This window comes from Sminthopsis crassicaudata, chromosome 4 (genome assembly GCF_048593235.1).
Source record: "Sminthopsis crassicaudata isolate SCR6 chromosome 4, ASM4859323v1, whole genome shotgun sequence".
NCBI classification, from domain to species: Eukaryota; Metazoa; Chordata; class Mammalia; order Dasyuromorphia; family Dasyuridae; genus Sminthopsis; species Sminthopsis crassicaudata.
This window is the reverse complement of record NC_133620.1, coordinates 334,619,341-334,646,628: the sequence shown is the minus strand read 5'-3', so window position 1 is coordinate 334,646,628 and position 27,288 is coordinate 334,619,341. Positions and strand designations below refer to the sequence as shown.

The following is a 27,288-nucleotide window of genomic DNA, read 5'->3' as shown; positions in this document are numbered from 1 at the left end:
CTCTTCTCTACCTCCTTCTCCCCTTTCCCTCTCATGAATGTTAAAGGAAGGATTCTTATTCAACCATGGCTGCTGAGATTCACAGGTAGCTTCCACTCCCCGTTCTCCCATCACCAGCTGCTTCACTCCTTTCCTACTCCTCCTGGATGAAAAGCAGTACATCTAAGCCATGGCAAAGTATTGCAACTGATTCTCTCCCTTCCTCGGTTTCTTTCTACACCTGAAGCATACTTGGGACTGTGATTTATTTTGGTGTTTAACAGGTTGCTAATTGCTAATTTGTAATCTACGGATTTTCCACTCCCATTCCCCCCAGTTCAGTTTCCTTTTAATTAGCAATAATTTGCATGCACATTTTTAAAAAACTAGAACTTTAAGTTTATAATGCACCTTTCTCCCAGTAACACTGTAGGTTAGGCAGTGTAAGATTTGCTCTGGTTCACCCAGAAAGTTTCAGGGACAGAATGGAATCTTGGTCCCTTGCCCCATGGAGTAGTTGAAACTGATGAGTTTAGAATGAGCAGCCGGAAGACATTCAATTCTTTCTAAGCCTTTGGGCCAGGTGGATTGGGACCAAAGCTTAATCCTTCTTTGGACTTTTCCAATATTCGTTCCCTGGGCTGGTTAAAATAAAAATGTTTTCTCTGGTCCCTAACCTCTCTTCCCTACTCCCCTCTCCCCTAACTGCCTACTCCCTTTCTTTCGGAAGAGCTAGTCTATGTTCAGATTAAATCACTTTTTGGTCTTGGTGCAAGCTATTGGCATTCAATCCCAAGGTTCAGTGGGGAAAGGAGTCAATATAACTCAAACCAAGTCTACAAAACGTTTTAACAAGTCAACTAGGCGCAAGACACTGTTGTGAATACAATCAAAGAGAATTTGGTGAAATAAAAATGAAACAATGCCGGACCTCTAGGAGCTTACATTCTAAACATACAAAGTCCCCTATAATTCGAAGAAGGAGAAATTGGATTAGCAGTTGGGGGCTGTGAGGTGGTAATCAAAGAAAGCTTAATTCAATTCAGGTAATATTTATTAGAGCAGCTAGGTGGCATAATGCAAAGCTTCTTAAACTGTGGGTCTTGACCCCATATGGGGTCTCATAATTTAGGTGAAAAGAGGAAAAAGGTGGAAAAAAGATTAGGAAGCTCGGCCATAGTGGATAGAGTGCTGGGCCTGGAGTCAGGAAGACTCATCTTCAGTTCAACTCTGGCTTCAGAGACTTTATTAACTAGATCCTAGGCAAGTCACTTTACCCTATTTGCCTCAGTTTCCTTATCTGTAAAATGAGTTGGAGAAGGAAACCACTTCAGTATTTCTGCCAAGAAAACCCCAGACGAGTTCATTAAGAATCAGACACAACTAAACAATACTTATTAAACATTTACAGTGTATAAGACTGTGCTAGATGCTAAACCTATATAAATGAAAAACACCAAAACCCAGGTCCTGGAATGAAAGCTCCTTGAGAGTAGGGACTGTTTTTTGTTTTTGTAAAAGAGTTTAATATTGAATTGAAGTAGCTCAAATTGGAATTTGAAACTGGAGAAAGATCTCTATTGAGATTTGAAGAGATTATTCATATATTCCAGGAATATTGAATATTCTTTGGGAAATAAAGACACAGGAGAGTGCTTGGTGAATTCAGGTTTTTTTTTTTTTGTTTTGTTTTGTTTTGTTTTGTTTTTCTCTATCAGGGAATGGCTAGAAGTCCAGTTTGGCTGGAACAGAGAGTGGGTGGAGGAGAGTATAATAAAGTTGCAAAGGCAGATTGGAACCAAACTGGAGTACCTTAAATGCCAGGCTGAATTTGTACTTTATTCTCAAGCCACAAAGGAGTCACTGAAAGATTGTGAACAGGGAGTTATACAGTAAGATACCTCCTTTAGAAAAACTATTTTGATACCCCGGTGAAAGACCAGAAAGTGAAAAGATTAGAGACATGTCTGTGGTAGACTTCTTCAATATGTGATTCACATACTCTTCTCTGCCCACTCCTCAATTTAAAGAAAAACAAAAAACAAAAAACAAACTCCAAACATAGTGAACCTAATTATAGATATACTAGAATCTATCTTTGGTCCTGGATAACATATAAAAGATAGAAATAGAGTAGACCAACCTTGGAAGAAAAACTAGCACTTCTAAATTAGAATGGTAAATTAAAGTTTTGAGGTTTCAGCCCTTCTCCCTCCCATCCTTCTTCCCCTCTCCCCTGTAGTGCACTTCATTGAATATTAGTGAGCTTTTTGATGATAAATATTCCTACCAACTGCACAATTTTTTCCTTTCTATTCTTTGTCATAACTATATAACTTAATCATGTTCTTCAATAAATCTGACTTGAGAATCCAACCAGCAAGCTGATGGCCTTCTACTATGTCAGGGGTTCTTAACCTTTTTGGTATCATGGATCCCCTTTCAAAATAATGTTTTTAAATGCATAAAATACACAGTAGTACATAGAAAATTAATTATACTAAAATAATTTTCAAATTAAAAAACAAAGAAGAAAAGATTGGAAGTATTTAGGAAGCTATTGTAAAAATTTTGGAGTGAGATTAAGATAGGTGCTAACATTAAGTGGTGGTAGGCATGTAGGCAGAGAGAGAAGGGATAGATTTAAAATATGGACTTGGCCACTAGTTGTATTAGGGAATTGGTGGTAATGGAAAAATCACAAGGCATTTGTTACCTTTTCAGGACATATTTGAAACATGATTCCAGACACTGGAGTATACACCAAAAATTCACTTCAAATGAAATAGTGGTAGGATCTGGGTTTGAAAGCTAAGTACTTCAGTTGGAATCCTGGGTCTGCCAGTTATTAGCTGTATATTGTTGTCATGTCAAATACTTTGTGACCCTATTTGGGGGTTTTCTTGCAAAAAAATTCTAGAGTAGTTTGCCATTTCCTTCTCCAGCTCATTTAACAAATAAGGAAACTGAGGCAAACAGGGTTATCTAAGATCACACAGCTAGTAAATACCCAAGGCTGAATTTGAACTTAGGTGTTCCTGACTTCAGATCCTGTGCTCTATCCACTGTACCACCTAACTGCCCTTACTAGCTGTATGGTCTTGCACAAAAGACTTAACTTCTCCAGAACTCCTCAGTTTCTTCATCTAAAAAATGAGGGGGTTAGACTAGACCTTCCAGCTAGTCTATGGCTCTATGAAAACATTCAATAAATGTTTACTAAGTGTCTGCTATATGGAAGGCCCTGTGTAAGATGGTACAGCATCAAAGATAAAAAAGAAATGGTTTCTTTTCAAAGTTTACATTCTATTGGAAGAATGCATGTATTCAGAGAACACATTTTTTAAAAAAAGTAAAGTTGGAGAGAGTGTTAACAACCCCCCAAAAGGCTTTATCTATTAAGATCCATCTGAGGTGTATGGAAGGAAGCTAGAAAATCTGAAAAGGTCGGAAAGAAATACCTATAGATGTAAAGGACAGTGGTATAAAGACCTGGCAAGTAGGCCGCTAGTACCCTTAATTCTAGTGCTCTACTGATTATTTCTCCCCCCAACTCCTTTCATTTTATTTAGTTTTTACTTTTTAATATTAAAAGAAAATTGTTCCCAAATTTCTGTCTTCCACTGCCTTGAGATGGCAAACAATTTTATATAGATTATGTGAAATGATGCAAAACATATTTCTATATTAGCCATATTGCAAAAGAAAAGACAAAAAACCCCAAGAAAAATGAAGTTTAAAAAAATATGCTTCAATCTGTATTCAAAATCTATCAGTTCTTTCTCTGGGAGTCAAGAAAATTTTTCATTATAAGTCCCTCAGAATTGTCTTGGATACATTGATTATTTCCAATTCATCCTATTTATATCTTGTTTGGGCAGTTATTTTCATGTTATTCCCTCATCAGTCTGGGAGCTCCTTTTATCTTTCTTTGAATCCCCAGCACTTAGTACTGTCACATAAGCAGACAACAAATATTTATTGTATATTATTACTATATATATTATAATTATTAATATATTTATTGGAAAAAAAAACACAAACAAGTTCTATTCTGTTTTTTTTCTCCCACCACCAACCTCCTTATCCTGTTTCTACTATGCCCATGGTGGAAGATTTAGGAAGAGGATGGGAGTTTTTATTATAACCATCGTAGTGAGTATAATGATGAAACTTGTTGATTCCATCAGATTTGGATGTGCACAGGGGCTGGGAAAGGACTAGCATGCAATTCTCTGAGAAATAAATTTTAGTTCTGGTAGGAATGTCATTAATCATTGCCAAAGTCACCTCTATATTGTGGAGAACACTGAGGCCTTGCTTAACTTTCTGCAAGCCGGTAACTGGCTCATCATTCTTGTTGCTTCCTTAGACTTGCTGACCGGGGAGTATTGGCAGTAATCAGAGGGGCTATACTATGGGGTGTGATGAACCCTTTAGCTCCCTAAATACCTTAGAATCAGCCGGAGTCAGGATAAGCAAAAGTCCTTGGTCTTTATTCTTGGTCTTTAAGGGTAGAAGTGAAGGGGATGGATTCAGGATCTCCACAACCTCTCTTCTTTGTCTACCACCCAAAAAAGTGACTCTGGCTAGTCTTATTCCACCTCCTAATCCCTCCTACAATTCTCTGTATACACCAATTATGGAGCCCTCACAGAATAGTGGGAAGGGCCATTTTCCACACATATGCTAATAGAGTATTATCTAATTGGTAATTTGCCTTAAGTGCTCAGTTGTCCGACCTCTGTGCATCAAACCAAGAGTTTCAGCCCTTTACAATGGGGTTCTTCTAAGACAAATAGGTGGGACAAGGAAGGAATCAGTAGGAGGTTGTATAAGACAAACACTTCTCTTTGGGAATCCACAAATATTTGTTAAGCCCATTTTCTCTCCTCACCAGCCATTCAATATTTATTGACTACTGGCCACTGCTTTTGGAAGGGATTCCATCAAAGTCAAACAACTGATAGCTGATGTTAAATGTCTCTCCTGTTTCTACAAAACAGGCCAGGGCAGACGTTTATAAATAAAATAATAAAATAATGGAATCTCAGAGTTGGTGGGGAGAGCCCTTCTATAAATTTGTCTTCCACAAAGCTGGCAAATTAATATCCCTAAAAAATATAGGTTTGACCATGTTAAAGTCAAAAATCTTTGTTTTATATCACCTCAACCTAGCACATAAAGCCTTCCACAATTTGGCTGCCACTTACCTTTCAAGTCGTTTCCTAATTTTTTTCTTCATACCCTCTTAAGTCATAACTATAATCTTTTCCTGCTTGTTTTTTCTCTACCTCCTTGCTTTTGCTCAGGTGGTTTTTCATGCCTATAAGGTAATCCCTCTTGACTCTTGCTTCAAAGAATCAATCAATCAAACGTTTAGCAAATGTTTATTTTGCTGTTAGGTGCCAGAATTGAAGTATTTCTTCAAAGCATAGGTCAAATGTTACTTCCTAGAATAGTTATTTCTGGATCCCAAGTTACCAGTGCATGTGGTCTTTCTCTCTCATTTACTTAGCATATTTTTTTTGGAAAGCTTTTTATTTACAAAATATATGCACAGATAATTTTTCAACATTGATCCTTGCATAACCTTGTGTTCCAAATTTTCCCTTCTTCCCCCCACACCCATTTTCTTCCTTTATCTTATTTTATAGATGAGGAAAACAAGACAGAGTTAAGTGACTTGCTCAGGATGAGTAAGGAGTGAGTAAGTTTCTGAATCCAGATTTGAACTCAGAGAGAGGAATCATCCTGACTGTCCAAGCTTGGTGCTTTAGCCACTGTGTAACCCACCTGCCTGACCTCTCTCCGAAGAACTGTCATTTGTCATTTACTCTGTAATGCAGCATTCAGAAAAATGTCAAAAGCTCTTATCAGTATCATTAATATATCTGTTGAATTGAAGATTCTAAATAAAAGTACAGGACAGTTTTAAACAAAAAAAGTATATACAATAAATCTAAAACCCCATGTCTTTCCAACTTCCTATATGCTGAAGGTATGAAAAAGATGGCTGACAAAAGCACCTCAGGGTCTTTGTTCTACTTCTTCTCCCCTAAGTATTTTTTAGAAATGTCGAGTGATTTCACTTTAATCATTCCACAACAATGATGGAGTCCTAAAATGCTTACTCTATATTGGGTGTTTTAGAGATTAAAAACTAAATAAATATAAGATATATTTCTACAGATGGAAGGGACATGCGAAGTCCAACTACTCCAACATCTTCATTTTACAGATGAGATTATTGGGCATTAGATTAAATGACTTGTTCAATGCTAGATGTGGTGGACATAAAAGCTAAAATGAAACAATTCCTGTCCTTGATGAGCTTACATTTTCTATCTGAAAAGACACTGTGAATTTAAGTATATATATAAAATATGTTCAAAATAGAAGCAATATAAATTTTTTTTGGGGGGGAGAATGCACTGATAGTTGGGAGAAATCTTTAATTAAGAAGATAATACTGGATAATTCTGAAGGAATGAAGATTATAAGGAGTTGAAATGAAATGGGAGTCAGCTATTTTCTTTGTTTTAATGAAGAATAATAGCAGGGAGGCCAAATCACCTAGGCCACACTGTATAAAATAACTAATATATATATTAAGATATCAAGAATTACAGTAATATATCAATTAGTATATATTAATAATATATAACATGATTGGAAACATACATTAAGACTAGATTGTAAACGGTATAAATCCTTTATCAGGTTATGATCTATCTTTCCATTTCTCCTTATGCCAAGCCTTGCAATCTCTCCAAAGTTTTCTACGTTATTAACCCTAGTCTTACCTCACAAGTTAACCAATTCAATCTTTTTATACTTCTTTTACTGGTTGGTTCTTTATTTCCCTGACTCCCAAACCATTCCCTATCCTGATTATCTCAAAAAATTACTGAGAAGAGGAACCATGAGGTCCCTCATCTAATTTTTGTTATGAATACTTATATTCCCCAGTGTCCAGGGAAGATGTTACCCTTGTCATTACCAATGTTAATCTCTCTACTTATACTCTTGGTCCTGCCCCCTCCCATATTTTCCAATAGATTGCCCCCCCCCATCATATTCTCCTCTATTTTTCAGACTTCCTATTTATTGATTCCTTCCAGTTGCCTACAAACACTCCTATCCTTCCCATCCTAAAAAACAAAACAAAAAACCCTTTACTAGACCATAACATTTCCTCAAGTTATTGCCCCAAATCTTTTCCTTTCAAAACCAAATTTCTAGAGAGAAGTGATTTATGTCTCTCCTCTTCTAAATAATTAGCAATCTCTCATCCAACTTCATCATTCAACACTCTTTTAATTGTCAAATATAAGGACTTTTTTCAACCCTTATTCCAGTTGATTTTTCTGCAGCATCTGGTATTATGTTGTCTCTCTTGGTTTTCCTACCTGTGATTGTTTCTGCTGGATCATCATCGATGTCATGTTCACTAACTGTGAATGTTCCCTAGAGTTCTCCCTGGGCTCTCTTCTATTTTCTCTCATATGACAATTTTATCAGCTCCCTTGAGTTTAATTATCTCTATGCTGATGACACCTAAATCCATATATCTAGACCTACTCTTTTCCCTGAATGCCAGTTATACATCTCCAAGTCAATTTGTCCAAAACTGGAGTCATCTTTTCTGTAAGCATACCTTTATTTTGAAGATCCCTAATTCTATCATGGGGAGAACCATCCTTTTAGTTACTCAGGTTTTATAAACTCAATGTTATCCCAGTCTTCTCATTCTCCTTCACTCCATATAATCAATCACTTGCCAAATCTTTCACATCTTGTCTCTACTGACAGTCACTAAAACTAGATTTTTGTCACCTTTTGCCCTACTATTAGATTAGGATGCTCTGGAGAACCTGCATAAATTTTTTTGGCCCTCCTTTTTATCAGTGAAGAAGTTCCTTTTGTAAATTTGGATTAAGTATCTGTTCAAAGCCTCGGTGGTCTGCTGGTCTTTGCACCTATGGGTTCTACAAAATTCTCTCCAAATTCCCATTTAATTTCTTACACCAATCTGTATTATAATGAAAATGCAATGTAGAAGGGATAATTGTGTACTTGGGTTTTCCTAGCTTAAGTCCCTCCCCTAACAAAACTGCCAAAGTCTTTTTTTTTTTTTTTTTTTAAAGAATAAGTTTGACCACAAAACTCTTGTGTACAATAAACTCTAGTGGTTCTGTTATCTTGCAGTTCAAATACAAGCTTCTGACTGGTTTTTAAAAGCTTTTTGTTGCTTTTGATGCAGTTTTCTGGACAATTTTCCTTAAATTCAAACAGCAGGTTGCTTTTCATTCATTATAACACAGCTCCACCTAGTGACCTATCAAAGGCTTATCCATTTCTCCTTGTCAAAGGGAGGATGGTGTTCTCTTAGATCAAAGTTTCTTAAACAGGTTACAATCCCATCTGGGACCTTGTAACCAAGTGTGGGTCATGAAATGATGACTTATTATCAGTAAAGGTTTAATTTGCATATCTATTTTACTCACCTGTATACCCAGGGCCATGTAAAAAATTTCTTGGGTGAAAAGGAGTCATGAATGTAGTTTAAAAAGTCCTGCCCTAGATTTCAGTCTCTCCAAAGTGGGATGTCAAGGATGATCCATTGGGATATAAGAAAATATTATAATTTTAAAAGAGGCAACTCAGTCTAAGCAAAATAAGTATTACCTTCCACCATATGGTGGATTTTGGACTTATTTGTTAAAAATACAAAAACAGAACATTTTGTTTTGTAAAGAACTCTGACATTAGGGAAAATGGAAATTTACTAGCTGAATTTCAAGAACTTCTACATAATTAGTAAAAAATGAGTACTGTATTATTTCTTCGACTTAGATCTTTGTCTTCAATTATTGAGTAATTTAAACCAAATATGAAAACATAATGGACCTCTGAATTGATGTATTATAAAGTATTAGATTTAAGATCTAATTAGCCTAAAGATTTAAAAATTTCTATTTTCATGCTGTATATATTAGTGCAATTATATATATATATGCAGCTTATTATTAGAGATGCCTGTTAAAATTTTTAATTAAATGTATTATTAAAAAGTTAAAAAAAGGCCCATATCTAGGTAATACAAAGTAGAAACTACACATATTTATCTAGATGTTATTTTGTTAACTTTTCTTATAACACACATAACAAAGTGACAAACTGATTTTTCAACTTCCCTTAGAGGTACTAAAAATCTTGAGAACTGCAACATTTATTTTCGAGATTTTTTTTTTTTTTGAAAGGATCACATATCCCTTTACAGTAGCACTTTCTGTGGTAGCAAAAAATTCATAAACAAAGTGGAAACGTGTTAACTTAAAAATGACTGAAGAAAATATGGTATGTAAATAATCAAATATTGTATCAAAAGAATGTAAAGAACATGAAGAATTCAGAGGCATGTTGAAAGTTCTTTGAAATAATATAAGTGATCAAAATAATGTAAATAACACAATGAACTGGAGAAATGATATGGAAATGATCCAACTTGTTGGTTTAATTGTTTTTCCTACAAAGAATGGTTCCTGTGGTTATATGAGGGCAGATAATCAAACGCAAGACTAGTATAAAAAACAAAGGCAACATTTTTTGAACGGTTCAACTGTTACATTAAGAAAAATCAGATGAAAAGCACATATTGCCTAGATTAAGAAATTTGGCTGGGAGCCCAGAGTTAGTGAATATGGACAAATATTGAAAACAGAAAATAAACTAGGTCCAGAAATGAGGGTTGAAGTTGGAATCCAGTTGAAAATGACCCATTTTTAATTACCAAAAAAACATAACTATTAGTATAGATTTTGACCTCATAATTAAAAAAAACCAAAAAACCCTATAACCACAAGTAATCCAAAAGGCAATGGAGAGATAAGTTTAGCTAAGTAAATTGCAGTATATTATCAGTGACTTACATCATATAGCAATGTGCTAGACACTGGAGACTAAAAAATTAAGCTGTTCCTACTTTTAAGGAGCTTAACTGGAAAAAAGATGTGTAATGAAGGTAAAGGATAACCAGAAGAGAAGTGTCGAATACTGATTCATACTATCACTTGGAGAAAAGCCAAGTATAGTCAGATGACATTCATCCTCACCTCATCATCAATCCCACCCATCTTTGCAGTCCCCACTCTAAAATCAGAAAGGACAGAATATGTGGTTGTTACCAACTCCCACACAAAGGAATGCAATTATAGATACCTTAAGACAATTTTTTCCAATCAGATCATCTGGAATACCATTAAATCTTAGGGAAATTGGGGTCACAATTGAAAAAACTTTTCTTTTCCGTGACTGTTCCCTAATACACATTATATAGGTGTATTCCTTATACCTCCTGTAAACCATGCCCATATCACCAGTAGGGATAATGGATAATTGAAACTAAACATTGCAGACATAACTTGGTCAGCATCAACACAGCCCAAACTTAATCTTCCTCTTATTGCTAGTGCACTTCTAAACTTTGTTCTATTTGTTGAAAACACCAGGAATCTTTTGGCTTCTAAAATCAACCTGTTATCTCTGCACTCTTGAAACCACCTGCATATGAAATACTGTTACACTTCTATCTCCATCTCTCACATCCAAATTCCCAATAAAGGTACCATCTTAGCTCAGCCCTTATTCGCTTTTCTCTATTAAAAATGAACAGCCCAATTTGTTTTCTAGCCCAACCTCTTCCCATTCCAATCTAACTTCCTCGTGACAACCTATCCTATTTAAGTATATATTTGACTTAACTAAAGTAGCTATGCGTGCTAAGCCCTAGGGATACAAAGATAGGCAAGGTAAGTCTGCTCTCAAACCCAGTCTGATGGAAGGAACTATGTACAAACAAGCTAGACACACAGAATAATCATCAACATTAGAATTGAGAGGTAACAATGGCTTTCTGGAAGTGGAGTTTTGGCTGGGGTTTGATGAGATGAAGAGCACATTCCAGAGGGGGAGGGGGCGGAGGAAAGCCCGCAAAACCACCAAGCTGTCAGTGCTTTAAAAGCTAGTTACTAGATTTAACAGGTGTCATAATGGTGAAGATTGAGGGCCTTGCATCAGGATGCCAAGCACTATCAAGAAGGGGGTATGGTATATTCAGGTTATAAAAATGAAACCCACAGGCTTTGGCAACTGATTGGATATGGGGGAATGGTGAGATAGTGAGGAATTGAAAACACTTAGAAAGTTGAGCCTGGGGGAGTGGGAAGAAGGTAGTGATAGTAATGTTGGAGAAGATAGTTATTGACTTTTAAAGCCCAACCCAACTAGGTCCTGTCCTATATTTTCTCTCATATTGCCCTCTACAGTTCAGCCAAACTGATATCAGAATTCTAATTCTTAAATGCTTACCCATACCTTATATTTATTCTATACATACTCTCATATATATATATACACACATACACACACCTGTGTCCTTGTACACCAACCACCTAGTATCAATCTAAGATAATCCATCCCTTATTCTTTTCAATTACCTAGACTGGCTTAAAGCTAACATATCAACACCAGCCCCTTCCCTGAAAAGTTTATGTTCCTGGGATTCATTTTCAGACTGAAGAAAGTCATGTCCTATCCATCAACTAAGATCTGAGCTAGAGGTTACAGTAATGCAATTTGAAGACAAGAAGTAGAGGATGACAAGCCGTTTTCAAGGATTGATTCTTTAGAAGCAGTACTCTCTCCCCCAAAAAAGACAAGACACCCAAGAATTCTTTTTTTTTCCCTATTATTTTAATACAGGCGGAACATTGAATAATTCCTTCACTTCAGCTCCTTCACAGCCAAACCTAGAGGGAAGAAGACAGAAAGATGAGTCACTCAGAAGACAGACTCTTAGTCTAATTACCACTTCTGTCTAGAAACACTTAACATTTGTAGTGTAGCTAAGGGAAAAGTTGGCAAAGATTAGAAAACAGTGTCCCCAAAGATGTTTAATTTAAACAAGTGTTAAGACCGACTATGCTGAAACAATGTAAATGGGCCTACACATCCAGACTATGAGCAATTCCAATTAAGACACACAAGCTAAAGCTAACTGTCTTATCTTTCCTCAAAAGGAGAGCAAAGGGAAACAGGGTTCTAAAGGCTTCAGTTTAGCCCAGCTCTCTTGTGAACCACTCTTCTGCTTGGGCCAACTAGAAGATCTTTACCCTATTAGATATTTTATATCACTTAGGCAGGTTATATAAAATCTGTATCCCCTAGTTTGGGAAGGTCCCAATACACCAAAATGATGTGACAAGAGCACTTTAAGTAGTGGTGTACTGTAAATAAATGAGTTCCTCCAAAATCCTGTACCAAGTATTATTACAATTTACAGATTGAGGCAAACACCTGTGCTTCTGATTCAACTACATTTTTTTTCTTTAAATGGAGTAATATTCTGTCAGCTTATACTCTATAGCTGAGAATCTCAGTTCATTCAAGTTAACCAGAAAGAAACTGGCAACAAGAGACTTCATGCCTTTGCCAAGGCAGACATAGCTGGTAAAGGATGCAATAATATTCAAAGAAGAAATACATCCATGACAATAAGTCATTACATGTCAATAAGCCAACCTCCCAAGATAACATAATGGATAGAGTGCTAGTCCTGGATTCAAATCCCACCTCTGTAACCAAGGGCAAACTTAGAGACTAAGTTTAAAACAGTTTGTGAATCTTCATATTAAGAAGTATTAGTGTTTTATGTGAAACACAAAATGGGCAAACAGCCACATTTATGTAGTTCGTTCAGGTCTGTAAAGCACTTTTCACAATCAAACCATGTTTAGGAACGACTTAACCCCTCCCCTACTTGGTCTTCTGGCTTAAAGTCTGGCACTACTCTACTGTTCTCTGTAAACAGCATGCACAATGACAAGTGACAAGGTTCATCAGGACATATCTTGGAGTTGTTTATAAACACAAATCCATAGGTAAATCAAACTTGACAGTTCCTTAATAGTATCTTGGAAGCACCTACTTTATAAGTATAATTTACTGATAAAACACAATCTAGCATTCTCTCACTTTTGGTTGGCTTTTTTAGAAAACAGGCTCCCATTTCTGTCTTTGTGCCCAAGACTTTTAAGTCAACTCACCAGGTGGCAAGGACTGTTTAAGTTTCTCTGCCTTTTCTTTATCTGTGATGACCAACGTGTACAGGTACCTGCTGCACCGAACCTTAAACTTCACATTGTCCTTGTTTTTCTTGATCTTGACAGCTACAAGAAAAAGGCCTCAAAATTACTAAGAGACAAGAAAACAGTAAAGGCAGCAATTTGGGGATTGAGAAGGAAGCTAGATTGCCCAATATTTATCTTTCAAGATCAAACAAATGCCTCATACATGGGACAGAATAGCAGGATTATACATTCACTTCCCTGGCCTTCACCAAAAGGCAGCTCTGATTTTTCTAATATTCTCAAGTGTATCCCCTTATTTGAAGAGCAAAGTTTTTGATAGAACCATATACCAAGCTTTAAGACAAAATCTCAAATTAAAAACTAAATCTACTTGAAATCTTACAAATCTGTAACAGCTAGACTAATGGGAAGTGTCAGCACATTTCCATACATTCTAGAGGTACTTAAGAAGGGTAGAACACATCTGTTTCTTCTGATGTGGTAAGAGTAATTCCATCAGAATACTCAAAACTCTTTGTCTTACCCTTTTACAAACAGCATAGAAAAAAAGCCCCTAGCTTAGCATTGCAAAAGCTGTTAGAATGCTAACAAATAAGAAACAGGTGGTTAAGTACAGAATTTAGGTATTTGTGCCAAAGTGCTCAAACACAACTGAATTAAGAGAAAAAGCACACACACACAAAAATTCCAAAGGAAAACAGCCTTACAATTAAATTAACTCAACATCAAAACCTGTAACTTCATTTATTTGAACACTTTTAGAGGATATAAATGTTACTTGCTATCTGACAGGAAGCAGGACTCCAGTCATTTGAGGCCACAACAAAAATTTAGTATAAATCCAGCAAACTAAATTTCCATGCAAATGAGCAAATTCTTACATCCCAACATCTCTAATGAATATTATACTTTGAACAACAGATGTACTCAAAAAAAATCCGAATGCCAAATGAATTTTTGCAAAATACCTTGTGCATGAACAAGAGAATTCAAAAGTACCTATTGGTAACATATCACCTAATTTACTCCTTTTGCAGATTAAAGATGAGAAAAATAATTTAAAGGTAGCTTCAACTCCATATCCCACACCTATTTACCTATACAACCTACCCCTTTCCACTGAACAGTGCCATGTGTTATGCCCCCAATTTAATTATTTGCCATTTTGCAATAGCTCTTAGGCTAGCTAGGTTGCAGAGTGCATAGAGTGCCAGGCAGGGAGTTAGGAAGACCTAAGGCCAAATCTGAACTCAGATACTTAACTGAATGACCCTGGGCAACTCACTCAACCCTGTTTGCTTCAGTTTCCTCATTTGTAAGGAAATGGCAAACTACTCCAGTACCTCTGCCAAGAAAACCACCAGTAACAGTTCCTTTTACAGGGTTTTTAATTAAACAGGTAAGAAAGAAATACTACAACAAAATTGTTACCATAGCATTTAGAGCTGGAAAGATTTAAGGATCTGAAAAACTTAGTGACTTGCCTTAGATCACAGGAAGAAATTTCCAGTCAGGATATGAACCCAGTTCCTCTGACTATATTTCAGTAAATTTTCCAAGACAGGAAAATACATTTCCTACTGAAGGAGGATGTCAGTGAGAGCACCCATCCATTTAACATATTTTGTTAAAGAGGCATTTCTGAGTTCTCTTGTGTAAAAAGTTCACTGATACTCCCCTCCCCCTATAATTACCACTATCCGCTAACTCCTTGTTCCCTCACTCCCAAACCAGATACAGATTGAGCATTTACACAGGGGACACTAGCATAGAGACAAAACAGGGCTTTTCTTTGGACTAAGTCTCAAAGAAGCTGTGCTGAGAGGATGTTAAGACTGGAGTGAAAAGTAAGACAGACAGAGAACCTAGTGGCAGGGGCCCTGAGCTGGACCCAATCCCATGGGTGATATCCTCCCCTGACCTCAGTTTCTTCTCCTGTATCTGTGACCACTTGTCGGCGGAATCTAAGATAGCTGTAAACAACTTATAATACAGTACTGTGAAAAGTGCTAGACTCAGGTTTTAGTGGCTACATAAAATAGTGAAATTTAGGTAAGCAATTTTCTTCTTCCCCAGCTCTCAGTTTTATCCTGAGTAACAGACAGATTGTTGGTCACTGTTGACTGACAACAGCACTGAGCTTCTTCGGGGCCTATTCTGCCACTAACAAGGCTAAGTGGGGCAAAGCAGATCTCTTTAAGTCTCACTTAAAACCTTTTAGTTCTAAAACTCCAAACAAGGAGTCACTATGGACCCAGTTCTCAGAAGATTGGTAAACAGTAACAGAAGACATCGGATTACAAAGAAAAGCAATTCTAATCTAGGCTGACTTTGTACTAATACTACTAATTAAATTTATTTTAAAAACAACAAAAAACCAGGAAGTTTGGACAGGCCCAAGTTCTAGAAGGTGATCCACATGTATACGTAAAAGGCGGCTTGCTGTGGCTAATTTGGCAGCTTCTAAATACATTTTTCTCTAAAATACGCACACAGCCCACATTTTGGGGTGAGGAACCTCCCACAAACAGTGGAAGAAGCAGGAAACTTACATTTGGCATCCTTTCGCCTGGCTGTGAGCAGGAAGTCTTTTATTTCCTCAATTTTTCTTGGCTGCAATACAAACAAAATGGGTTTTCATTGTGGATAAAGCCCTCCTCCCTCTCCGTAAGGGATAACAAAAACCAGCGGGTCCACAGGCATTTCTGAAGCACCAAGCACGGCCATAACTCGATAATTTCAGATGCTCCAGGTGAGGAAATCCTGACTTAATCCAGCATTTCCATTTTAGTGATGATTAAAAAGCCACACGGAGGCGGCCAGCCTGAAGCCACAGGCATTACAAACAGAACGTGGACTTGATTCTGATGGTTACGGTCCTTTCCCCCACCGCGTTTGGCGGACACCATGCTGGCCGAGGAATGACGAGGGCTTGGGTTCAAATCCCCGCCCCAGGAAGTCGTTATGTGGCCCGCGCGGCGAAAGGCGGGCGTGCAATGGGAAAAGCGCTGGTCGCCGGAGCCAGTAACTTAACCTGCCTCAGTTTGCTCGTCTGCAAAGTGGGGATAATACCCCCTATCTCCCACGGGTGTCGCGAGGATGAAATGAATATTTCGCTAAGCACTTTGTAAATGGCAGCTGTTATAATTTCGACATTTCTCCTCAGTTTTCTGATCTGTAAAAGGGGTTGGCTTAGGCAGCCGCTAAATCCCCTCCCCCCCGCCGTTTCTAAGGAAAAGCGGGCCCGTGGGCTGAGGGCCGCGGCCGGGGACTCACCATGGCGGCGGCAGGACGAGGGGGCTGCGTGCGGCCCGAGACGTCTAACCTGCAAGAGAAGAGAGGAAGAACATGGCGTCAGCGGGACTGGACCCCCCCCCCCCCCCCCACGTTCCTACTCCGATCCCGGTCCCGCTACAGGAATAAAGTCCTCGGTTATCTCCCAATTCCCCCTCACCACTATCCCCCAGAGAATTCCCGAGCAGGCCCTGCCCCTCACAACCCGAGGATGGCACTGGATTCTTCCCCGGCTTACCACAGGAGAGATACTCACAACTGCTAAGCAGCAGAGGAAGACGGAAAAGGAAGAACTTCTGCTTCCGGCCAATTAAACCCGCCCCCAGCAACCCGGTGCTACGGTATCCGCGATGGATCAAACTTTACAGTTTTGCGTTTCCCTTCTTCAGCCTTGATCCGATGTGTCTCCAGATACTACAAGGGATTCAGATTTGCCGGTGTTACATTTACAAATCAACCATCCCATCAACCCACTCGGGGCTTAATGCAAGGAAGCTTCCCCCTTCCAAACTCCCATTTTCTACTGCCTGATCATTGTGGAGAGTCCCGCCACGACACGGGGACACCTGGGGCCTTCCTCTAGCTCAGAGGCGCCAGAGGTTTTTAAACCTTAGAATCTCGTTGTCCCCCTCCTTCCCCCCCCCCAATAAAGTAAAGGGGGGACTGAGCTCTCGCTTTGCGGTTTCAAAATTTGGTGCAATTTCGGGCACAAAGCAGGCACTTGGGAAACACTTGATTCTTTGGAATGACTTCATCCTAGCGTTTGTGACATTAGTCGCGAACCCCGAGTTTTCGGAAAGATTGCAAAATGATCAGAAGGCGGGGTTTTATGGAGCTCCATTCCCACTCGGCATGTGTTTTTTAATTCTCCATCATGTCCGTAAGCACTTTTCATCCTGCAAGGTCCCATCGGTCTTATAACTTACACCTCGTATCTCCTGCCGCGGAGCGCCTTTGAATGGAGGCTGAGGGGGGCCGCTTGTTAATTTCCCATCCAGGCAAATTTCTTTATCACCCGGAGAGCCGCGTGCGGACGTTAGTAGGCCGTTCAGGTTGGCCGTTGGGACAATGCAGACACTCTTAGTCATTGTTAACAAAAGGCGTTTTACTTAACTACCCTTACACAGAAAGTGTATCCGCAAGGCAAGCGCGCCTTCCTTCGGCCTCCTCTGCCTCAGTATGGAAACCTGGCCCAGTTGGTTGGGGGAGAGCAACTCCCGTGGTTTGGAGTCCTAAGTCTGGGAGATCTGGACTCGGGGAGCGGGACTTTTTACATCGGGAAGTCGTAGTGAGCAAGGCAGAGGATGGCCAGCGAGGGACGGCTAACTTTTCTATTACAGTTTGCAAAACGTCAGCGTGTATTATCCCAGTGACTCTTCCCAGAATCACCCGCGCCTTCCCTTTGGTTTTGGGGAAATGGTTTGTTTGCTATTCTTCACATTGGGTTGGCTTCCCCCATTTGTGGACCGTGCTTCCGGCTCTCCTCGGCCTACCGGAATCTCTGCTTCCTTCTAATATTCAGGTTAAGCATGCTCTGGTGCCTTCTATTACCAAGGTTACCCCTCTCCGCATGTGTTTTGTTCGTGCTTAAATAAGTCCATTTGTCCTTCTCCATTTGTAAGTTTTTAGTCTTACTGCAGACCAGAGCATATAAAAAAAAACTTTTTTATTTTTTAATCTGCATTTTCTTTCATAACATGACTAATGGGAATTTATCAAATTGCTTGTGATCCCAATGAGGGGAGGAAGAGCAACTGGAATTCAAAATTTAAGAAAAAATTAATTTTGAAAAAGTATTTTTACATGTAATTGAAAAAAAATTAAAAAGAATGTAAACTCTTGAGAGCAAGAATTGTCTCACTTTTATTCATGTTTCCAGAGGTTAATATAATACTTGACCCACAGGCTTTCAGTTCTCACCTGTGGCTCCAGGAAACTGCTGCACGGCCGGCGCCACACCTGGTGGACTGTCCCAGCAAACTGACTGAAGCAGGTTTAAACGCTTCAAACCTGTCCGTGAGTTAAGGTGGTAAATACCTCAAGCATGAGAAGATTTCATGGGGGAGGAGGGAGGAGATGGATGGATGAGAGCACTTTGTTTCAATGGCCGTGAAAACAGCTGGAGCAGATGCTGTGGAGGACTTAGGGGTCCTCAAACTCCGGCCTCCGGCCTTGGGCCACATGCAGCCGCAGAGGACGTTTATGCGGCCCCGCCCCCTGAGGGGCGGAGCCAGAGTGTGAGCTTTGTTTTTACTACAGTCCGGCCCTCCCACAGTCTGAGGGATAGAGAACCCGCCCCTATTTAAAAAGTGAGGACCAGAGCTTGGTCAGGCATCGACGACTTCCGAGGTCGTCCACTGCATCTCAAGATGTTATAGTTAAAGTGACTGGATTCAGGATGAGGAAGTGAGACTGATGACTCATTTAAATCCAGTTCATAGAGTCAAGACGGGGTATCATCAGTCCTCACTAAACAATGACAACTTGACACATAGTAGGTGGTTAAATGTTTGTGGACTGAAATCTTGAAGGAGACTTTTGTCAAGGTCGTTAGGGACGGACAGCCCTGGCACTTTATTGTGTCGGATTAAAGAGATATAGCAGAGGGCAAGATAGCTGTCTTTTAGTATTTGAAAACTGTCATGTGCAAGAGAGATCAGACTTGTTTTGCTTGGCCCTAGAGGGGCAAACAAAGCAATGAGTTAAGATTTTGGAGAGGCAGATTTTTAGCTCTTTGAATAGAAATATCCTTCTAATAACTAGACACCTCAAAAAGTCCGTGAACTATTTGAAATGACAATGGGTTCCTCAATCCAGGAGACTTTCAAGGACATCTCAGATAACCTTTTTTTTTTTTTTTTTTTTTTTTTTTTTGGTGGTGATGGGGGGAATGTTGTAGAAAGTAAGTACAGGGACAGATTAGGTTAAATGGGCTTGGAAATCTTTATTAACCCTGGGCCTGAAATTCTGTGACTTTTTTTTTTTTTCTTGGTGTTGTGTGGTAATAACATTAATCCTATATTGGGACTTATTTAGGGTTAGTTTTTGGCTTGTAAGTGAAACAAACGGAGGGAGCAAGGGAGAAGATGAGAAAGTTAGAAGGGAGGAAAACAGGAATGAATGAAACAGGAAAGTGTTTTTGAGATAATTGTGATTGAGGTAGAAGAGAGTTGGGAGGTCAGAAGGAATGGAGGTGTGCTTGAAATACAGTTCAAAGGAATAGAAACAGGAAATAGTAGCAGCAGCAGGAGTACTAATAGTAATTGTTCTTTTTATTGTTATAGTAGTAGTAGTAGAATGTAGGCAATCTACACTGGAGTACCGTGTACTCTTCTAAACAACATTATTAAGATCTTTTCAAAAGCTGAACTTTATTTTATATGTTTTAGCCTGATCACTCACCTTCTGTAGCTCTTCCTGCCTTCCTTAGGTGATGAAAGGATTAGGGGAAGGAATTTTGTGTCTGGAATTCCTTTTTAAAACATTAGGTGCTTATATCAACTTGAGGGCCAGAGAATATGGGAGGGGAATTTGTTTTCCTTCTCTCATGCTCTCAGAAGCTTCTAGTTCTGGTATCTGTATCTGTGCCAAACCTGACTTGTCTTGCCAACATGGACTCCTATAATGTGGTACACTGCATGCAGCTCACATTTCTGGTCCAGTTCTTTCAAACTAGATGTCTCAGAGTTGTCTTAAACAGAATATGTTAAAAACTGAACTCATTATCTTTCCTCTAAAATCTTTCCCTCTTCCTAAGTACCTCATCATTTTCCTAGTCACCTATCCACCTAGGTGTCACCCTGGACTCCTCCTTCTCACACCACTGCATCTCGATATCCAATCTATTGCCAGATCCTATTGATTTTACTTTCACATCACCTCTAGTATGCCCTCTTCTCTTCTCTTACACTAACACCACTTTGGTGCAGGACCTCATCATCTTACCTGGGCTATTGCAATAGCCTGCTGATTGATTTCCTTTCCTTAAGTAACTCTGTGCTTCAGTCCAGCTTCCACTTAGTGGTCAAATTGATCTTTCTAAAACATAAGTTTGATTGTATCATCTTCTAGTGGTTCAATAGTTCCCTGTTGTCTCCAGGATAAAATATAAAATCTTCCATTTGACTTTTAAAGCCCTTCATAAAATGGCCCTTTCCTACCTTTCCAATCTTATTACAGTTTACTTTCTTTTTCTCCTCCTCTCCCCTCCAAACCCCTACACACACACATATATTTTACTCTCCCTACTGTCTCAATGATTTATTCTCTCAACAAAACTTCTGAAAAGGGACTATTGGGAATACTTGCTACACATTCATGATCCCTCTGAGGGGGATAGGAAGGAGTATGTTGGAAAGGAAAGGAAAGGGAAGAGATCTTAGCTCACTGTTCATTTAAAGACACTTTTCTTCTTATCTGAAACAAGAACCTTTACAAGCCTATGGTCTAAATATCTATTTAGATTAAGAATAGTTATCAATATAGGCATAGTAAGCAGATGTTAACCTTAGAAAGTGGAGTTGAACCAACCCCATAATATATCAAATATAAAACCATAGAGGGGGCAGCTAGGTGGCGCAGTGGATAGAGCACAGCCTTGAATTCAGGAGGACCAGAGTTCAAATATGATCTCAGACACTTAACATGTGCTAGCTGTGTGACCCTGGGCAAATCACTTAACCCCAGTCTCAGGGAAAAAAAAAAAAAAAGAAAACCATAGAGAACTTTAAAACTAAGAAAAACATGAGAAAGTATCTATCCAGTCCTCTCTTTTTACAGAGAAGGAAACTAGGTATCATAGAGAGGAAGTGACCTGTTAGGCAATAGTAGAGAGAAGAAACAGAGACATAAGACACTCCTCCAAAAACAAAAGAAAGGGGGAGCCACAGGTAACCCTAGAGAACTTCTAAACTTAGTTCTCTATACCATTAATTTTTAAATTTTTGACAAAGATGCACTGGCTGCGACAGATAGGTTTTATAACCCACCAGAAGGGCAGTGTCCAGTGAGAGCAGCTCCACTGTCCTTAGATAATCGACAGGTGATATGGAGAGACCCAGAAAGTGGTGAATGGAAGGGACCAGATAGGTTAACTGCTTGGGGTGTATTTCTTCAGATGGAGAAGGAATCAGATGGGTGCCGAGTCATATTCGCCCTGTCCATCAGAGAGAGACAGAAAAAGAGAAAGACTTCAAAACAAAGGAGAAAATCTAAGAAACATCTGACACTGAAAGAGCATGGCTAATAAGAAGACTGTTAAAGAACTTTAAAACCAGCAGGAATCATTGGATTTTTGGCACATGAACTAATGGACAATAGACTTATGGACATGTATAAATTCTCAATTTATGATTATTTGATCATGTTATTTGTTACATCACTTCTAGCATGTGTTATGTTACTATGTGTTTATCTAATTTATGTAATTATGTGTAATACCTCCCATACTGATGGATTTATGTTTCAAGGTCATGACCACCTTATGTTCTAAATCAAAAGAAAGGAGGAGATGTTAGGTTCTTACTAAGTGTTAAGTTGGTACTTAACAATTCTGTAGCTTAGAATTCACACCTTTAGTTCAAACCTTTAAGGAGTTTTCACTTTGAAGGAATACTTTAAAGAAGCAAATTCATTGGCTGTAGGAGTTCCCCAAGCACCTGGGAGTACTCACAAGCCCATTCTCTGGGAGGATAAAAAGAGGCAACATTGAGCCTGGAGAGAGTCTAGAATGGGACATTGAGTTTGGACGGCAGTCTGGATTGAGTCAAAGAGAAGAAGTCTCATGGATTCTCAACTCCAGCAATCCCACACTTTTGTAGGGGAAGGCTCCAGAAGCCTTCCAAGAAACCTGCTCACAGAGGAAAAGGTTATACAGAAAAGAAACCTCCTCCCAGAGAAGGGACAGGACATTTACAGTTCCAGTAAAACAAAAAACAAAAAACAAAAAAACATACTTCTTAACTTTGCCCTGATTAGTACTGACACTGATTCAGGTTTGTCATTTTTTGCATGGCTATTCTCATGCCAATCAAGTCATGTACATTCATTTTCTTTAAAAAAAATTTTTTAAATTTGATTTTCAATCTCTTTCTTCCACCTTTCTCTCCTTTTATGTACTAATTGAGAAAGTATGGGAAAAAAATTTGGTTGCAAAATGTATAACTAAGCCAAACAAATTTCCATATTAGCAATGTTATCTCTCTCTCTCTCTCTCTCTCTCTCTCTCTCTCTGTTCTCTCTCCATCTCTTTCTCTATCATTTATCTGTATCTAATTTATCCATCTATCTATATCTGTATCCCTATATCTCTGTCTTTGTCTCTGTCTTTCCTTCTCTCCTTCCATTCCTCCCTCCTTCCCTCCCTCTCTCTCCCACATCTCTTTCTCTGTTTCTCCCTAGGTACTCTCTGAATCTATCATGTTTCTCTTTGGAGGTAGGTAGTATATTTCACCATGAAGTTCTTTGTTATTATACCCATAAAAATTCCAAGTCTTTCAAAGTGTACAGTTACTAAGCATCTACTTCATGGCTAGAAGTGTGCTAGGCCCTGTGGAGGATTTTAGTGGAATGATCTCTGCCTTCAAAGAGAGTATACCTTTATGATATCACATAACAATGAAAATGAAGTTCTTTCTTTGGAGTTTCACTGGAAGCTGGCAGGCATGGTATATATTTCCAGGATGCTGGCTGGCTTCAGATACTCAGAAAGCCAGGGGGAGGGCAGAAAGTGAGGACAGAGAGGTGGGCACCTCTCCAGTCTCTTCTCTTCAGGCATACATTGTACTGTTTCACTGCCAATTATTCACCCTTCTCATTTCTGGACTAATTAGGATGCTATAAGCCAGGAACTGGACTTATAACCAGCAGCTTTACAAGAAGGCAGAGTAGCCAGAAGCTTACATGGTATGATTTGAGAGGTGCCAGAAAAATGCCTTTCCCTTCCCACAAAATTAAAAAAAACAAAACAAAAAAAAAAAAAACCCACTTCCTTACCATCTGTTATAGGGACTGGAATTGTGTCATGAGATTAATTCCTTTGTACCTTTTCTGTTTGATGCTTACCACTCTGGGGATAAAGCTGGACTTGCTGATGATCAGGGACATAAGAGGCCTAGAGGAAAGAAATTGCCTGGGACTAGGGAGAAGTGTAGGGCTGCAGAAGAGTTTGGTCCAAGATATTATTATTATTTTAAGATTGGGTCTCCCTATTTCTTCCAGGCTGAAAGAGCAAAACTATTCATGGACCTGATCTCCTTACCAAATGTCAAGGGAGCTTCACCTGCTCCATTTCCAACTTGGGCTATGGTCTGCCTCTTCATAATAAATCTGGTATCTCCCCTACAACTTTCTCAGAGTGAGGAATACAAGGAGATAGAAGCACAAAATTCTGGTAAAAGCCAAGGTCTTTTTGATTGCATAATCTTATTATAATACCTAACTGTGAACACTCCATATCTTCCCTTCCCCCATCAAGCTTCTTAAACAGCAAAGTCTGTCATTTATTTTTCTATAAGCCCCTAAGAGTGTCTTCTTTATCAAAAGTGCTTAATAAATGCTGTCAATTTGAATTGAAGCAGGAATATGTTAGCTTTAAGTCTCTAAGGACCTGCACATTTTTATTTTTTAAGATATGAAAGGGAATTATATGAAAGGGAATACTCCTGAAAGTTATAATACTTCCATTCATTATTATCAAGAACTTTAGGAGTAGGAGCACAGATTGGTATTATTTGGTGATCTGGGTTTTAGTATGGACTTTGGCACAACTCTGAGGCAGTTAGTTCATTTCTCTGGGTCTCAGTTTCCTTATCTGTAAAGTGAGGGAGGGTTAGAATAAATTATTTTAAATATCCCTTTTAATTATTATTATTTTTATTTATTATTATCAGTTTATTATTATTTTAAATTAACCTATTTAATCTAATTAATTACATTCACTTAAAATTTGATTTAATTTATTATATTCTGAGCATGACAACTCTGAGCAAAGCTCTACTAAAAAGTCATTCTGTAACTAGGGCAGGGCAACTGGGTCTCTGCCCTAGAGTGCTGAAGTTTAGGACTTTTAGCTGTGCTTGCATTCCACCAATACCTAGAACAACTTAGCTAAGCACCTTGTTAGCATCAATAATTAATTAAATGAGAAGCTACTGGAGATACTTCCTTTTTCTCCTCACTTGAAAGGCTACATCTTAGGGGACCTGTTCCTTGTAAATCCCTCCCATTTCCAGTAGCAGAATTTGAGGATGTGAATCATGATAGTTGCTCTTGTTGCAATGGGTACCATTTCTGTTAGGGAACAAAATTGGCTAGTTTTGATTCTCCTGGAATAAGGTACAACTTGGCATCTTCTGGATTGAAGGATATTGAAGGACTAGGGGAATGAAATAAATGAGTGGGAAAAAAAATCTAAACTTATTCTACTTTACAAGTTTGCCTAATACCAGTTCTAGGTGGTACTGCCCCTTTCAGTCATCATAGCCACCACTGTTCATTCTCCTAGCACTGTATAGCAAACACTGAATTTGAATACAAAAGACCTGAATTCGAATCCTGAATCTGCAACTTCTGGCTATGTAATCTTGGACAAGTAACTCTCTCTGGATTTCAATTTTTTCACTTGTGTGTTAGAGAGAGGAGGTGACCTGTTTTCTTTCCTCTCTAAAATGGTACTAGGAGTAAGGAGTATAAATGGCCACAAGAGGGAGCAAAGACATATGAATAGGAAAAAAGTCCTGAAGGCTATGTAATTTAAGCCTTAAACTCTTAATATTTCAGAGTTATAAAGTACTTTAAGGATCCTAAAATTTCAAACCTGGAAATGATCAGGGTCATTCTACCTTTCTATCTCTTTTAACTACCCTAGAAAAAAGAGTTTGCAATTGTTATTGTTCAATCATGTATGACTATGACTCTAATTGGAATTTCTTTGACAGAGATACTGGAGTGTTTGCCATTTCCATTTCCAGCTCATTTCACAGGTGAACAAACGGAGGCAAATAGGATTAAGTGGCTTACCCAGGGTCACACAACTACTGTCTGAGGCCAGATTTGAATTTAGGAAAAACTGGCACTCTATTCATACACAATCCCCTAGTAATGCACTTTGGATCTCATTAATAGGAAGGGTTTCTAGGTGAGAACATTCTTTCTACAAATTACCATCAACAAGTTTTCTGCAATTTTTGATCTTAGTGAATTGCCTAGAATATTGAAGGGCTAAGTGGCTTGCTCAAGGTCACACTATCAGTCAATCAAGGAAAATTTATTAAGTAGCTATATGGTTCAGTAGATAGAGCACAGGCCTGGAATCAGAAAGATCTCAGTTCAAAATTGGCCTCAGACAATTATTAGCAAGGCAATCAGGATTAAGTAACTTGCCCACGGATACATAGCTAGTAAGTGTTAGTTGCTAAGGCTAGATTTGAACACAGGTCCTTCTGAAAACAGAATTGGTGCTCTATCCACTGAGCCATCTAGTTGCCCCTAACTAGTTTCTTTGCCAAGAAAACCCCCAATGGATTTTATTACAAGCCCATTTTTAAATTCCCATTATTTACAAACCCATTATTACAAACACAAAGAATCAGACATGACTGAAGAACAGTAACAACCACGTGCCAGGTTCTGTGCTAAGCACCAGGGGTAACAAAACACATTCCCTACCCTCAAGAAGTCATAGTCTCATGTGTTGAGAGTGGATATGAATACGGTGTTGCTAACTTTAAGGCTAGGCCTCTAACCACTATTCTATGCTGCTTCTATAAGTAAAGAGAATAAATCAAAATAAAATTTAAAAATAGTGGTCAGGGAGAGAGGTCCCTCAAACTTGGTGATATCAGGAAAGATTACCTTTATCAAATTTTGTGTGTCATGTAAAAAGTGGGTCTTGAGTGTTGAAAGAAGAGAGATTCTGTGACTTCTATGAATACTACTTAACATTCTATGAAACGTTTGCATATGCAGTGTGTTATTTGCAGTCTGTGATGTATCAACTCTGATTATTATGTAACTACATAGAAATGCTACCGTGGCTCTTGCTTCCTTTCTTTAAATAGAACACTAATTCCAGACTTGGATTAGTCCTGGAGGAGCCTGGCCTTAATGGAAAAGATCAGGTTCTTTTTTTTTTTTTTTTTTTTTTCTTTTTTCTTTTTTGAATCCTCTGAGTCTTTGTGTTGTTGTTTGTCCTTTATTCTTGAGAGAACCATGACATCAGGGATGTGATGCAAGTGAACTGGATTTAAGTGAGGCAGGGCTGTGCAAGATCACCTTCCTCACTTTCTTCTCCAGAGTCATAAGGGTCCAATAGCCAAGTATATATCAGGACACACCTTGGATCTTTGGGGAAAATCACTTAAAGTTTAGATTTGATAAATGATTAAGATCTTCCAAAAGGGGGATGTATTTAATGTACAATGTAGATTAGGTAAAAAGACAGTTATTTATTTATTCCACACAAAAGAAATGCTCAGAACACAAAAGACAAAGTTTAAATATGAAAAAGCAATAACATAATTATATTACATTCTTGGAGGTTAGTACTTAAAACATTAACAAGAACTATTTAGTGAGATTGTTAAATAGGTAGTTTACCTTCACTTTGGCTATGTGCTGACAGAACAACTCCCTGGTCCATGGGTTTTGGGCAAGCCAGGGCAGAACAAAATTTGTGGTTGTACCTCTTCTGAGAGTCATGATTATAGCTGCAGGAAGCTCCTTCCACTTAAGCAGCCATCATGACTGAGGGGCCCAGGACTTTCCAATGTCTTAAACTCATATATCATCTTCAGAGCTGGAAAAATCCACCTCATGATTTTTGTTCAGTTTTCTATAATTATGGAAAGAAACGACCCAAAAG

General features: G+C 38.5%; 1 protein-coding gene across 4 annotated transcripts; it reads right to left on the bottom strand.

Annotated features, from left to right (window-relative positions):
- Positions 1–11,714: 11,714 nt before the first annotated feature.
- Positions 11,715–17,939, bottom strand: RPL38 (ribosomal protein L38). Of its 4 annotated transcripts, none has more exons than XM_074260673.1 (6): positions 17,354–17,939; positions 16,684–16,841; positions 16,410–16,458; positions 15,686–15,746; positions 13,089–13,211; positions 11,715–11,792 (listed from the first exon to the last, which is right to left on the bottom strand). In XM_074260673.1, the coding sequence occupies exons 3-6, from the start codon at positions 16,410–16,412 to the stop codon at positions 11,767–11,769; spliced, it is 213 nt and encodes a 70-aa protein (XP_074116774.1). In that variant the 5' UTR covers positions 16,413–16,458; positions 16,684–16,841; positions 17,354–17,939; the 3' UTR covers positions 11,715–11,766. The 4 variants fall into 4 exon arrangements, with proteins under 4 accessions (XP_074116774.1, XP_074116776.1, XP_074116773.1 ...); XM_074260675.1 differs by having other exon boundaries at positions 17,551–17,927; XM_074260672.1 differs by having other exon boundaries at positions 16,666–16,841; positions 17,354–17,492.
- Positions 17,940–27,288: the final 9,349 nt, after the last annotated feature.